At 41.1% G+C, this 16,458-nt stretch overlaps 1 protein-coding gene across 1 annotated transcript in view; it reads left to right on the forward strand.

The window, feature by feature from the left end:
• LOC125462660 (uncharacterized) overlaps positions 1-16,458 on the forward strand; it is a 45,290-nt gene extending 28,832 nt beyond the window's left edge. The window contains exons 7-13 of the mRNA XM_059653212.1: positions 2,020-2,138; positions 4,615-4,938; positions 6,731-7,060; positions 9,079-9,112; positions 9,910-10,028; positions 11,655-11,695; positions 15,743-16,458. Of these exons, the coding sequence (XP_059509195.1) occupies positions 2,020-2,138; positions 4,615-4,938; positions 6,731-7,060; positions 9,079-9,112; positions 9,910-10,028; positions 11,655-11,695; positions 15,743-15,922 (1,147 nt within the window). The 3' untranslated portion in view covers positions 15,923-16,458. The remainder of the gene's footprint in view (positions 1-2,019; positions 2,139-4,614; positions 4,939-6,730; positions 7,061-9,078; positions 9,113-9,909; positions 10,029-11,654; positions 11,696-15,742) is intronic.

The raw sequence follows: 16,458 nt of genomic DNA on the forward strand, positions 1-16,458 counted from the left end.
TGAAGGGTGATAGATTTAAGACAGATGTCAGAGGCAGGTTCTTTACTCAGAGAGTGGTAACGGCATGGAACGCCCTGCCTGCCAATGTAGTTAACTCAGCCACGTGAGGGGCATTTAAACAGTCCTTGGATAAGCATATAGATAATGATGGGATAGTGTAGGGGGAGGGGCTTAGATTAGTTCACAGGCCGGTGCAACGTCGAGGGCCGAAGGGCCTGTTCTGCGCTGTATTGTTCTATGTTCTATGTGCTAAATCATTAATATACTCGAACAGTTGTAGATTCTCCTACAAGAGGAAACATCCTTTCCACGCCAACCCTCTCTGGATCTTGTAAGGTTCTATCAAGTCACCTCTTAGTTTTCTATACTGCAGCAAATCCAAGCCTGGCCACTCAAACCTTGCCTCATGAAACAACCTATCTGTGCTGGGATTAGTCTTGTAGACCTTCTGATTTCGCCAGTCTTCGTGTGGATTAAAATTCCCATGGCCGGGATATCGCTGCTTTAGACAAGACAGAGGAGGAAGCAAATGGGGTGAAGATGTCACATTAGGTTAGGGAACATACCACTGCTACATTGAGGGAGGATTCCTTGGAATGATGTTGCAGCAAGGAATTATGGTTACAGCTCAGGAATAGGAAGGGTGCAATCACAATGCTGGGATTGTATTACAGATTTCCCAGCCGCCAACAGGAGATGGAGGGAGAGGTATGTAGTCAGATTCTGGAAAGATATGAAAATACCAAGGTAACTTCCCCCCCTATTTACAGGAACTCCTTTAGTACTGCGGGTTTGGAAGTATGTTAGCGAGGTGTATCCAGGAGAGTTTTCTGAAACATTATGTGGATAGTAGCTACAGGACCTGGTACTGGAAAATTAGCTGGGCCAAGTGATCAAAGTTTCAGTGGGGGAGCATTGTGGGAACAATGACAATAATTCCATAGAAGTTTTCAAATACTTATGTATAAGGACAAGAGTGGACCTCGGTTGATGCTGTTGAATAGGGAAGGCTAACTAAGGTAATTACTCAAGAACTGAGCATGGGAGTGGCTGTTTGAGCATAAATCCTCATCTGACGTATGGGAGTCTTTTAAGGACCAGTGGACTAGAGTGCAAGGCAGGCATATTCCTGCAAAAATGAAGAATGGGAATGGCAAGATTCAGGAACCTGGGATGATAGGGGAAATTGTCAGGTTAGTCAAAAAGAAAAGCAAGCATTTCTAAGGTCTAGGCAACTAAAAACAGAAGTCTTTGAAGAAAACAGTGAAAGTATGAAGGAGCTAAAATGGGGAGTTAGAAGGGCTAAAAGGGGCTATGAAATATCCTTGGCCAGCAGGGTTAAGGAAAATCCAAAGGCATTTTATACATCTATTAGGAACAAAAGAATAGCTAGGGAAAGAATAAGTCCATTCAAAGATAAAGGACGGAAGTTATATGTGGAGCCAGAGGAAATGGCTGAGATCCTTAATGAGCACTTTACATGTGTACTCACCAAAAAGAGGGATGTGAGAGATATTGGCGTTAGAGGAATTGGCATGAATACTCTCAGGCAGGTCAACATAATGAAGGAGGAAGTGTTGGGTGTTTTGAAATATGCTAAAGTGGGCAAGACCCCAGGGCCAGATAGGATCTGTTCAAGGAGGCAAGGGAGGAAATAAAAGATTTGAAATCTGATTAACTCAAGACACTGGATCCAACAAACCTAAAACACCTCAGTTTGAGATGCTATGCAAACAGCTAAGTGAGAGTGCCCCTCCAACACTCTCTCAAAAGCAATTGCCAATGAACCTATCCCTCAAATTGAATTAGTGTTCATGATCAAAAAAAATCCGTCTGAATTGCTTTTCTACATTTACTTATTTTTTGCACATGACAGAGGAAAGAAGCTACCAAAGTTCGGAATTTAAAAAACAACTTCCTCAAACTGGAACTGTTTACATCAAAATTGGGAAACAGTCTGTTTTATTGACTCTTAGCCTGCGCATACAAGGAAAATATTTGCAATTCTATAAGGAAGTAAATGATTCAGCACAGACCATTAAAGAGACACAGAGATACATGTATAACACAGAAAACTGTGGATAACTTCACTGGAACCATGAAGTTCACTGCACTGCTGGTCCTCAGTCTGATATCAAGTAAGATTTTTCTCTTCTATATTTGGAATCACTGCTCTCATTTATGTAGTGTCTTCATCTTAGAAAATTGGCTCAAACTTCTTAACAAAGAAGGAAAAGAAACATTTTTTTCTGTGTGAAAGGGGAAATTGGGTGTTCTGATCACTAGCTTTGTTGAAGAGACAGCTTTAAATAGAACCCCTCCCTGCAGTGTGGAAATAGGTTGCTAATCAGAGAAGGAGTTGATGAGGGCAAGGGTTTTAACTGTGGAGTTCCAGAAAGTTGGACCTAATTGAAAACAGACCTATTAATGGCACAGTGGGAGCGGACGAAGCTAGATTCGGAGAAGTAGAATTCCCTCAGGGAAGGGAACAGTAGTGTATTGTAGGACATCACAGGAATTTGAGGAGATTGGTACAAGCTATTAAGGAATGTACTAGCCAGAATTGTAACAGAGGAAAGTTCAATTGAAGCATCAAAGAAGGCACTGGATGGTTATTTGTACAAAAGTCATGTGCAAGAATATGGAGAAAAACAGGAGATTTGGCACAAGGTAATGATTCTCATTTGAAGAGTTAGTTCAAGTACAGTGAGTGAATAATACTGTTGTATCAGTGATAATGGGAACTGCAGATGCTGTAGAATCCAAGATAACAAAGTGTGGAGCTGGATGAACACAGCAGGCCAAGCAGCTCCTGCGATGCTACTTGGCCTACTGTGTTCATCCAGCTCTACACTTTGTTATCTAGAATAATACTGTTATTCTGTTGTGTAATCAAAAGGACCACTGAACAAAACACATATCCTGCCTTCCAGGGGAAGAACCATTTGAATAATTGTAGTAACCAGAACAGTCAATGTTAAAACCAAGCAGAAGCTTCCTTCATCACTTGAAGTCATCATGATAGCTCTATAGATCAATCTCATAATCATTTATAGGCAGTACCTCTATGGATTTGGAGTGATGCACTAAATTGCACAAAGCCCTTATTGACTGGCTTCTGATCCTTGCTAGATTCATCCCAGATGGGTTCCATGTCTCATTTCTCAAGCCGCATTAGCCTTGTTGCTCTTAGAACTGATTTTTGGGTTCCTGATGTCCAAAGAACAAAAACAGAGGACTAATGGGCATTTCTTTGTTATTAGGTGCAAGGGATAGACACATGGCAGATGCAATATACTGTAGATAAGTGTGAATTAATGCACTTGGAGAGAAGAACAATACCAATGAGGAGGAACACAATAACCTGAATAGAACTACTGAGGGGGTGGGGGTGTGCATGACCTAAGGATCCTGGGGGGGTGCCCATTCATTCAGGCAGCAGAGCAAGTTGACAAAGCAGTTAGGGATTCTTGGATGTGTAAATAGTCACACTGAACAGAAAAAGAGAAAACCATGCTAAACCTTTACTGGGCAGATGATATGCTTCAGCTGAAGAACTGTGTTAAATTCTGGGACCACACTTTAGGAGCGTCAAGGAGCGGACCAAGGCACAGACATTCACCAGGTTGATATCAGGGGTGATGGTGGTTGTTTATGTGAAGAGATTAGAGAAGCTTGTCTTCTGTAGAGAGGTTGAGCAATTTAAGCCTGCCCCGTCTGGAGTTTAGAATAATGAGAGGAGATCTAGTTAGCAAAGTAGACAGAGAAAGGATTTTTCATTTGGGCAATGTAGAATGAGGGGTCATTTTTTTAAGATAGAGAGTAGCAAATTTAAAACAGAAGTGAGGAAAAATTATTCCTCTCAAATGGTTGTGAACCTGTGGCCGAACCCAAAGCAAGGTGGATCCCCGAGCATTGAATAAATTTAAGGAGAATGACAGAGTTTTAATTAGTAACGAGTTGAAGTCTCATGGAGAGCAAGCCAGAAAGTAGATCCGAGGCCAAGATGAGATCAGCCATGATCGTGTTCAATGGCGTTTCAGGCCCAAGGGGCTGAATGGTCTATTCCTGCTCCAAGTTCTTACGTTCTTAAATTCGATTGTTGTTCTTTAGTGCAGGTTAGGGGAAACTGATCCAGGTACTGAAAACTAGAAAGGATTTTGATGCAGCAAGTAGGGAAAAATATGTCATTTGGCAAGTAGATTTGTAACCAGTGATTTAAAATTATCAGTTTAAACATTAGTGGAGAAATGAGGAGGAATTATTTCGTAGAGAAGATTGTTGGGATCTGGATTGCATTTCCTGAAGTAGTAAGGAAGTCAGATTCCACAGAAATGTTCAAAAGGCATTTGGATACCTATTTGAAGATGAGGGTTATAGAGGAATCCAGGCGTGGATTAATTTGACCAGCTCTTTAAGGAGTTGCCGTACACACAAAAGGCCAAATGACCCCTGCTTTGCTCTAAGATTTGATGATTCCATTCTCTTCCAGCACCTTTACTTCTTCCCCTTGGTGAAATGTTTGCTGTTGTTTTTTGTGACTTTTAAAAACAATTGTCTAAAATTGATTGTTGTAATACAATTCTCACTTATTTGTAACATTTCATACAATAGCTTCATGGACAGAAATCACATGGACAGTGTTGAAAGCTGCAGCAGGGAAAAATATCACTGTCAAATTCCCGTGGAAATGGAATCAAAGAGATGTTGCAATCTGGTGTAAAACATATTCGGAAACTCGCTGCAATGTTATAGCAAGCTTTAAGAAGGGTATGAACAAAAGTTTTCAAAGTAAAACATCCATCTCTGAAGCACATGGGTCAATTTTTATTACCATGCAACCTCTTTGGAAGAATGATACAGGAACATACTGGTGGGGAGCAGCAGATCAACAGTCCATCATTGTTTCAGATGGTACATTATTGAAGGTTTTTACAGGTAAGAGTATTTCAGAAGATTATAAGGCTGCTAATGTCATCTGGCTGCAGTAACACTAGGCCTACTAAACTTCAGGGTGGTGCTATCAAGTCAAGGCTGATCCCCTCAGAACTAAAACCGTAAGACTCAAAGAAGAGCACTTTGCCCTATGACCTGTAAAAGGGAGTGTGAGGTGTAACTACCTCTTAGCAACTTCTAGCGGTTAAATAAAACAAATCCCAGGCACCCACTTTAAAATCAACAAGTCGCAATATATTTACCAACTCTAACACTGAACAATTTAACTAAACTATTAACAAATTGAATAAATCCTTTCTGGTACTAACTATTCCTGAATAAAATGAGATTCTAATGGTGTGCTGTTCCAATAAATTTAAGTCCTACTTATATCAAAAAAAAATTAGGATTTAGTCTCTCAAAGTTACAGCCAGGTTACGGAATGTTCTGTGCCTTCTCCATTGATTCTTTTATCAGGAACATTAACCAGTTGTGCCATTGGTACTTTTGTCATTTAGATGGTGCTTTCCCGAAGATATAGAAGGGGCTGTGAGGGCCAGCAATTCTCTCTTCGGAGCTGAGGGCTGTTAGCTGTGGCAGGTAGTAGCTAGCACTGCTGTCTTTGTCCACTGCCCCCTCCTTTTTATACCCTTGATGACATATCAATATTCCTTACAATAAGGTTGGTCCTATGTTGTCAAAACCAAGAGATTTAAATTTGAGATAACAAAGTGTGGAGCTGGATGAACACAGCAGGCCAAGCAGCATCTTAGGAGCACCAAAGCTGACGTTTCGGGCCTAGACCCTTCATCAGAAAAGGGTCTAGGCCCGAAACGTCAGCTTCTGTGCTCCTAAGATGCTGCTTGGCCTGCTGTGTTCATCCAGCTCCACACTTTGTTCTCTGTATACTTGCAAACCTTTGAGCTGCTGTACACAGACATCTACTTTAAATTTCTAAGTACAGAAAAAACACATGATCTTGTAAAGAGATCATGCAATGCTTCCAACCCCCACCATTCACCTAGCATTTTACAAACATCAAATTCTAACTACATGCCTCCCAATTCACAAGTACTTTATCCAACTTCACAACACTGATGTGCTACAGAATATGAAAAGATCAACACAGGTCCCTGTATCCAAACGTTTCTGCAAAATTGTGTGACTAAACAACTTTGAGTAGGTGACCATCTCACTGATGTTGGCGTAAGACACTGCTACCATAGGATTCATACATGAAGGGTTTTGGTCAAAGATATGTTCAATTTTGTTGAACAACAAGTAGGTTTATTACATATTGCTTAATAGCTAGTTACATTGCATCTATGATACCTGATGGTCTCCTGTGAGAAATTAGCCTCAACTTGAGAGTGAGCACACTTTACTGCCACTGAAACATTCTGGTACACAACTTAAAATAAGTGATCGACTCCATATCTGGTGTGGTAACCTAAAACAAGAACTAGCCTGCTCCTCCCAGAAACAGTCCTTTAAGCATTTTCATTGGAGTTATGGAGAACAAGAAGGAATTACCAAACTTGGACAAACATATCTCCTAGGTATAGTGGAAAATATACACAATTAAAAATGTAACATGAACAACAAAGAACACAAGAGCTTTCAATGCTCACACTGGGCTCTATGTCTCTAAAATTCTGTTTGTATTTCGAAACAGAAAACATTTTTAACATTCTCAAAAGTTACCTCATTTATTTTAGTTTTTTTGTAATTAAAAATATTCAGCTTTTCTTCATTCTTTAGTTTTAATGACTTTCTTTTTCACATTTACCAACAGATTCAGAGGAATCCATCCCAACAGAGATCAATAATGTAATGGAAAATACCACAACTGTTTCGTGTCTGTACACACAACAGGAGGAGATAGACTATAAGAAATTCTTTTGTAAAGTAACCTCTGTAAATAAGTGCACTGTTATCGCCGATTCAAACAAAAATATAGGAAACGAGTATAAAGGGAGAGTTTCAATCATGACAAACAAGTCTCAAAATTTTACAATCACCATGAGTAATACAAGTAAAGCAGATGAAGGACAGTACTGGTGTGGATCAGTAAAAATAGATGACGTAAAGATCACACAGGTTAAAAACCTGACAATTGCTAGTGGTAAGAATCAACTTGTAATTATTATAATTCAGTTGGTCATCCATAGCACTTGACAGAATAGACACACTTGGTCACTACCAGTGTTCATGCTTCACAAGCACCTTCTCCAGCCCCATGTCATTTCACCCTTACAACACGTCCTTCTATTACTCCACTATATCTCAATGTGTTTCCTTCACTACCCGTTCTTGCCTCAAGGACGTCCTGTATGAATAAGTTCAGTATTTTGCAACTTCCACATTCTGATCATTCTCCAGGTAAAGAATATTCTGCCTGAAGTTCTTATTGAATATTTAGTGACTATTTTAGATTAAAGACGTCCAGATTTTGCCTCCACTGTAAATGTGGACATCCCTGCTTTTCTCGTTCACAGGGACATGGGTAAGGCCAGGTTTTATTGTCCATCCCAAATCACTCTTGAGAAGGTGATGTTGCTATCTTCTTGACCACTGCTGTCACATGAGGTAGGAACACCTCCTCAAAGGGTGGAGTTGTTAGGGACAGAGTTCTTGGATCTTAATCAGTGACAGTCAAGGGTGTAACCCTAAATCTTGATAGGATGCTAAACATTCACGTACCCTAGACTTCAGTTAAATTATTATTTGCTGTAATATATAACACATAGCAAATGAATCAGTATCTGAAATTAGATATAAAACAGACATTGTAATTACTTTCAAATAATACCCGTTCAGGACGAGCAATCCATGTCCCTGGTTAATTACTCTTTCTTCCAGTTCTTGGCCCAGTGCCGTATATCACTCCAGTCATGGAAGAAGGAGGGAAAAGATATTGAGGCAGATTTGTGGTAAATTCACCCACATTTTTGAATGGATCCTCAAGTGCCACACTGGACAGTGAGGTGTACTGTCGCATTTCCATGCACAAGAGGCAAAGTTTGCAGAGGGTGTGGTCATGGCCAGGTGATTTCAGCCACTCTGGGTGGGATCTTCCCTGCTCTGCATGGTGGTGATTGGGGTGGTAGGGGAGGGGCATGCAGAGAGCTTTGGTTCAAGTCACCTCTGACTGCTGTCCCACCTTCTGGATGAATTTCCCTGGGCAGGACCCCATAGGAATCATCTACCCACTTCCGTGGGGCTATAAATAATAATGAAGCCAACTAGGAGTTGACAGAGCAGGTATTTTCAAAAGCCAGTGGCATTTTTCTTGGTGCTGGACCATCCCATTCTCCATGAACCAGTGAGGCACAGGTCCAGCAACTATGTGCAGTTGATCTCCAAATGACAGGCCTTGAGGCTATGACAGTCTCCACCCAATCCCTAATTCATGGAAACAAATAGATATAAGAGCCACTTTTACAGCACTAATTCCCCTCCCCTCTGAGGGCCCTGACAGATGTAGACTTCCTTTATTTTTAAATTCCCCCAAGGGCTGCTAGGAACTTCTCCATTTCACACTGCCCTAACATTACCCGCTGCCTTTCCTCCCACTGGCTCTCCCTCAAATCCAACTCTCCATCATTTCCTTTTCACAAGATTTCATGACCCTATAAAGACAAAGACATTCATTCAACCAATTCTTGTTTACCATCCTGAATTTGAGCAATTGCCTTAAGAAATCTTAAACAGCTGGTGTTCAGAATTACTGAATATATTCCCCCTCCACCAATTGCCTTCAGGAATCTTAAACAGCTAGTGTTCAGAATTACTGAATATATTCCCCCTCCACCAGTGAACCTCCCATACCACTCAACATACCCCCCTCCCTCCACTTCATCCTCACCAGTCATCATTCCCCTTCCTCTCCTCCTGTATCCCTCCAAAACAGAACCCTTCCATTCACCTGCACCAGTCACTACCCTCCTCTGCTTCATTCCCAAAACCAAATAAACCGCTCCCTCTTGCCACACAACTGCCAAACATCCCCCCCTCCCATCCACCCCCAATCAACCTCTACGGTGCTTTCTTTGGTCGTGTTAGAAGGAGCAAAGTTATGCTTGTATTGTTGATGGTTTTCTGTTATTCATCCAGTTATTCATTCATGTTTCTTTGCAACAGAGGGGATTCCAGCAGTTTCCATTGACACCCCAAGGTAACATTTTAATAGTTTTCTTAGAATAATCATTTTTGGGTCATTCTGATTGAAGTTGATGTATACTTCCGGTCTCTTGACCATACACAGCGATGTTAGGTAATAAAAACGGGCTCTTACCCTTTTTGGTGCCATATCTTTCCTCACGATACTGCTCCTAATTGTTTTTCCTTAATTAATACCACTGTCAAAGGCAGGTAGCAAAGTTTACATAGGTCATGGCAGCAATCATTCAACTGATAATAAGCTTTGTATTCCCCCTTATTTCTCATTTCTGTTCACTGTGAGAAAGCTGCACTTCACCCTAGTGCATTATTCGTTCACAAGCTGTGGGCATCATGGACAAGGCCAGCATTTATTTCCCAGCCTTCACTGACCTTGAGAAGGTAGCAGTGAGCCACACTCTTGAGCTGTTGCAGCCCACATGGTGTCAGTACTTCCCACAATTTTATTATGGAAGGGAGCTCCAGGATTTTGAAGGAATATAATTCAGTGTCAAGATGGTGCATGTCATGGAGGGAAAGAGGCAGATGGTGGTGCTGCCTTTATCTTTAGAAGGGGTAGACGTTATGGGTTTGGAAGGTACTGCTAAAGAAATTTTTACAGGTTGCTGCAGTGCATCTTCATGAGAGAGGTAGAGGCACAGGAATGTAACGCATCTTCCAATTCAGAGATAATTAGGTTTAAAACCAATTCCTCTATCTAGTTTACATCCAAAAAGTGTTTGTACATTTTTGCATTGTTCTATTGAGTCCTCAAAGCTTTAATTTTATCAGTTCTGCTTCATTTTCTTTTAGCAATATCACTCCGCAAAAATGGTACATCATCCTTGCTGTTTTGTTGGGACTGTTAATCTTATCGCTGCTGATTCTGTTTACGTGGAAAAGAAAAGTGACAAAACGAGCAGGAAATGAGGGTATGTAGCCAAGGAAATATTTTTCTGCAATAAATCAGCATGTAAAATCAGAAACTGATTCCTGAACAGACAATAGTAAAATGTTGATATAATATTGAAAATACTTACAATCCAATCAGAAACAAATAGGGCAAAATTGTCACTGTTCTACACAAGTGATTTGGGAAGTAGGACCAGGAGCAAAGGTACAAAGTAGTGTGTAGGTTTGGCTACCAGAATCCTACCCGCCTCAGAGTGCTCTTGCACAAGGTGGGTTAATGTGGCAGAAGCTATCACCACATACGTAACTTATACTCAAGTAGGACCATTAGAGTGACAACCTGGCAAGTCTAACTTAAGTATATTTTTGACCTAGGTCCAAGAGCAACAGGTTACTGAAGAACAGCTCCTGGAGCTAATGCTGAGGGCCATCGATACCTCCAGTCATTTAACCCACTGGGATGTTTGGACTCAGTTTGTGCTATTTGCTTACAACGACAATTAAATGGCGAAATTACTTCTCCAAAGTCTGACCTGTTGCAATCATTTATTAGGCTTCTTGTGCATAATGTGTCCAACTTCTTGGCCAGGAGGCTTGGGTTCAAAGATGCATACTAACATCTTTCATCATCATTGTATCAAAATTCTGGAACTCCCTTCCTTTCAGCTCTGTGGAGTACGTACTCTAAATGAGTTGCAGTAAGTCAAGAAGACGCGTTCTCCAGGCACACAGGGATGCTCATGGAATGTTGGCCTCACATCCCATGAACAAATATTCTCAGACAACAGTGACATGGTGCCAAATCAGGATGCCGTTGTAGGTTGGAGGGTAACTTGAAGGTGGTACTATTCTGGTGCAAGACCACCTTTGTCCTTGTGAATGGTAGAGGTTATGGATTTGGAAGGTGCTGTTAACGGTGATGTGGAATAGCTTGTCAGTGCAACTTATAGCTGATACACAGTTTGCTGGAAAAGATGGGAGTGAACATTTAAAGCTTCAAATGTTTTTACAGTATATAATCTCAGAATTATTTCAAAATCCATCATCCACTATCTTTGTTAAACATTTTATAAAGAATGAAATGAGTAAAATCAAAACATCTAGAGTAAACTGATGATCGTATATACACTTTAGAAAAACATCTGAAGTAATTTAATTGATTGAAGGCTGAGATTTGGTCTTGCTGATTTGGATTAAACTCTAGCATGCCTCCATAATTTACAATATAATTTGAATTTCTATCTTGTAAGATATGCATTGCATTGGAAGCAGTGAAGTGCTTGCATGCCTCAGAGTTGTCACACAATGTTTTCAGAAACAGGTTACCAACATTAGCAGATGAAATTAGCGGAGTTGAAATTATCAAGTTGAAAGACAGAGCAAACCAAAAATTTTCCTTAACATCTTGAAGGAAGTGGTTTACCATCATACAGCTCGGAAATAGCAAGTAATTGGGGCTTCCTGTAGTAGGTTAGAAGAACGTGGTTGGCTTGATGCGAGTGGCTGAGCGTAAGTGTGAAAGAGAGTGAGAGATTGAGGTTTTTGTAGTGGTTTATATTTCAAACTGGAATAAATCAAAACTATTGTGGCAAGAATGAATGAAAGTAACCTTGTTGGAAGTGAATCATTTCTTATTTACTTTGCAGCTAAAAATGAAAATCCAGAAATCCCAGACATGACTAGAAAGGTAAGAATAGAAGGTATCTAAAACTATGGCTATTGTTCCACTTATCTCACAATTACGCTCTGAAGCATTACATTTATTGGGTGTTGAAAACCGCCATCTCCAATTCCCCTCCAAATCATACACCATCCTGATGTGCAACTATATTGCTGCTTATTCACTGCTACTGGATTAAACCTAGAAACTCACTTCCTAACTGCACTGTGGATGTATCCACGTCTGAAAGACTGCAGCAATTCAAATCAATCAGCTCACCATTATATTCTCAAGGGCAATAAAAGATAGGCAATAAATGCTGGTCTAAGCATCTGATGACAGAATAGAAATTGAATTTTGACAAGATACTCCAGTGATAGACTCTAATAAGGTTCAACGTCATGGGATTAAAGGAAAAATTGAAGTAAATGTGGAATTACTCTCATCCTCATAGACATACAGGCAAGCGTTGCAGCAAGAGGTTCTGCTCAGAGAAGTTGACTTGAATCTCGACAGTCTGTCTAGCATTGGTTCACCCTTAATTCAGTTAGGGAAGGAATTCGAGTATTTGTCCCAGTGCCAGTGAAGGGATATGTTCCAAAACAGGATGGTGTGAGCCTTGGAGGTGAACCTGCATCTGATGCAGTTTAATTTCTAGGTGGTAGGCTGCTGATTTGGAAGCAGCTATTAGACCATAAGACGTAGGAGTGGAAGTAAGGCCATTCGGCCCATCAAGTCCACTTCGCCATTTAAACCATGGCTGATGGGCATTTCAACTCCACTTCCCTGCACTCTCCCTGTAGCCCTTGATTCCTTCTGAGATCAAGAATTTGTTGATCTCTGCCTTGAAGGCATCCAACGTCCCGGCCTCCGCTGCATTCCGTGGCAATGAATTCCACAAGCCCACCACTCTCTGGCTGAAGAAATGTCGTCTCATTTCAGTTTTAAATTTACCCCCTCTAATTTTAAGGTTGTGCCCATGGATCCTAGTCTCCCCCCGCTAACGGAAACAACTTCCTAGCATCCACCCCTTCTAAACCATACATTATCTTGTAAGTTTCTATTAGATCTCCCCTCAACCTTACATGAGTACAATCCCAGGATCCTTAGCCATTCATCATACATTAAACCTACCATTCCAGGGATCATCCGTGTGAATCTCCGCTGGGCACGCTCCAGGGCTAGTATGTCCTTCCTGAGGTGTGGGGCCCAAAATTGGACACAGTATTCTAAATGGGGCCTAACTAGAGCTTTATAAAGCCTCAGAAGCACATCGCTGCTTTTATATTCTAACCCTCTTGAGATAAACGACAACATTACATTCGCTTTCTTAATTACGGACTCTACCTGCAAATTAACCTTTAGAGAATCCTGGACCAACACTCCCAGATCCCTTTGTACTTCTGCTTTGCGAATTTTCTCACCATTTAGAAAATAGTCCACGCCTGTATTCTTTTTTTCAAAGTGCAAAACCTCACATTTACTCACATTGAATTTCATCAGCCATTTCCTGGACCACTCTCCTGAACTGTCTAAAATCTTTCTGCAGCTTTCCTACCTCTTCAGTACTACCTGCCTGTCCACCTATCTTTGTATCATCAGCAAACTTCGCCAGAATGCCCCCAGTCCCTTCATCCAAGTCATTAATGTATAAGGTGAACAGCTGCAGCCCCAACACTGAACCCTGCAGGACACCACTTGTCACCGGTTGCCATTCCGAAAAGGAGCCTTTTATCCCAACTCTCTGCCTTTTGTCAGACAGCCAATCCTTAATCCAAGCCAGTAGCTCACCTCGAACACCATGGGCCCTCACCTTGCTCAGCAGCCTCCCGTGAGGCACTGTATCAAAGGCCTTTTGGAAGTCTAGATAGATAACATCTACTGGGTTTCCCTGGTCTAACATACTTGTTACCTCTTCAAAGAATTCTAACAGGTTTGTCAGGCACGACCTCCCCTTAGTAAATCCATACTGACTTGTTCTAATCTGACCCTGCACTTCCAGGAATTTAGAAATCTCGTCCTTGACAATGGATTCTAGAATTTTACCAACTACCGAGGTTAGGCTAATCGGCCTGTAATTTTCCATCTTTTGCCTTGATCCTTTCTTAAACAGGGGGAGTTACAACAGCAATTTTCCAATCATCTGGGACTTTCCCGGACTCCAGTGACTTTTGAAAGATCACGACCAAAGCCTCCGCTATTTCCTCAGCCACCTCCCTCAGAACTCTAGGATGTAGCCCATCAGGGCCAGGAGTTTTATCAATTTTTAGATCTTTTAGCTTTCTAGCACTTTCTCTTTTGTAATGCCTACCATACTCAACTCTGCCCCCGGCTTTCCCTAATTGTTGGCATACTACTCATGTCTTCCACTGTGAAGACTGACGCAAAGTACTTATTAAGTTCTTCAGCTATTTCCTTATCTCCCATCACTCGCCTTCCAGCATCAGTTTGGAGCGGCCCAATGTCTACTTTTGCCTCTCATTTGTTTCTTATGTATTGAAAGAAGCTTTTGCTATCATTTCTAATATAACTAGCTAGCCTACCTTCATATTTGATCCTCTCCTTCCTTATTGCTCTCTTTGTTATCCTCTATTTGTTTTTGTAAGCTTCCCAATCTTCTGATTTCCCAGTGCTCTTGGCCACCTTATAGGCTCTCTCTTTTTCTTTGATATATTTCCTGACTTCCTTTGTCAGCCATGGCTGTCTAAACCCACCCCGGATAATCTTTCTTTTCTTTGGGATGAGCCTCTGTACTGTGTCCTCAATTACACCCAGAAACTCCTGCCATTGTTGGTCTACTATCTTCCCCGCTAGGCTCTGCTTCCAGTCGATTTTCATCAATTCCTCTCTCATGCCCCTGTAATTATCTTTATTTAACTGTAATACCATTACATCCGATTTTGCCTTCTCTCTTTCAAACTGCAGACTGAACTCTACCATATTATGATCGCTGCCTAAGTGCTCCCTTACTTTAAAGGTCTTTTATAAAGTCTGACTCATTACATAGCACTAAGTCCAGAATAGCCTGCTCCATCACAAGCTGTTCCAAAAAGCCATTCTGCAAACATTCCATGAATTCCTTTTCTTTGGATCCACCGGCAACGTTATTCACCCAATCCACCTGCATATTGAAGTCCCCCATAATCACCATTGAATGTACTTTACTGACAATGCTCTCTCCAAGTTGAGTAGAGAGAGTCACTGGGACATTTTGTGCATCCTGTTCAATGTGCTGAAATGCAATGGCAAGAAAAGTGAGAAGAACTGTTTCTTAGCAAGTTGCTGCAGTGAATTTTAAAGGTGGTATACATTAACAGCTCTGTGTATCAGTGATGGAGCAAATATATGCTGAAGGTAACAAAAACAAGAAATGCTAGAGGTCAGCAGGATAGCACCATCGATAGCGATGGAAAAAATTGATCTACTGAGCTTCTCCAGCATTGTGTTTTTATTTCAGATCTCCAGCACCGCAGTATTCCATGTATTTGAATATTGAGGGTGTTTAATGGAGTGCCAAACATGTAGGTGTTTTGTCCTGGACAGTGCCACATTTCTTAAAATATTATTGAAGCTGCACTGAACAAACTAGGGGATGGGAGATATTCCAATATGATCACTCCTAACTTATGCCTTGTAGGCTGACAGGCAGCCAGAGTTTGGGAACTCTGTTTTGAGTAAGTGCAGTTTTGCATCCCCACTCTCCATCATCAAGGTCAGTTAGTTCAGTTGGCTGGACAGCTGGTTGCAAAGCAACAGCCACAGTGTCAGTTCACTTTTGATACCAGAAGCAGTCACCGACCTCAATCTCTCCCCTCACCCAAGTCATCATGACCCTCAGGTTAAAGACCTTCTAATAAACACACAGCAGTCTTTCCCTCTGCAACTATGGTGACATGTTTTTACTGAGAGCTGCAATAGCTGTAGGGTTGATTCAGTTCAGTTCCTTGACAATGGTAACTCCCAAATATTGATGGTGGGAGTTTCAGTGAGGATAATGTCATTCAATGTCAATTTTCATACTTTAGCACCATGTCTTTGTTACTGGTCCAAATGTGATTGAGATGTTTATTTTAGTCTGACAGGGAAATGGAAGACACTGTCATTCATTCCACTATGACCCTTCAATCATCTGCTCAAACAAAGGAAGATTCTGTAACTTATGCTAATTTAAAGGATTTGAAACAGCAAAAAGAGAACATCAACATCAATGCTTCAGAATCAGTGGAGTATGCAGCACTGCAATTCAAATCATAGAGTTATTACCTCCTGGACTAAAGATGATGTTCTATGAATGCCTTAAAATCTTTATTTAAAAAATATAGTCAGCAACAGGAATAGTCAGCAAGTCAAGCAGCACCACAAAGAGAAACCTTACATCCTCTGGGAGCAGATCGGCAGCCAGGGACGACTATGAAGTCTGGGGTCAAACCGATCACCATTGGTATTTTGCAAGCAAGGGGGTGGTGTCAGTCTTGAACCAAGTAAGGGCCAATAGTCAGAGTTTGCAGCATTGCATCCACATCACTCAAACATGTATCTAGCCCAAGAATTGAGTACTTGACTCATGGCTTTAGATGATCATTTTACACCACTGCATATAAATACATTTAGAATGGTGAGACAGCTCTCACCTCTATCATCCTTTCAGGCTCTGAATTTCCAGAGACCCACCACTGAGTAAACACGGTTTTCTTTTAGACCCACCTAAATCTCCTGCTCCTTATCACGGTCCCACACCCCCTGGTTATTGACCCCTCTTCTACTTTTTAATCTACTCTCAATTTTCTACA

The sequence above is a fragment of the Stegostoma tigrinum genome, chromosome 21 (genome assembly GCF_030684315.1).
Source record: "Stegostoma tigrinum isolate sSteTig4 chromosome 21, sSteTig4.hap1, whole genome shotgun sequence".
Lineage (NCBI taxonomy): Eukaryota > Metazoa > Chordata > Chondrichthyes > Orectolobiformes > Stegostomatidae > Stegostoma > Stegostoma tigrinum.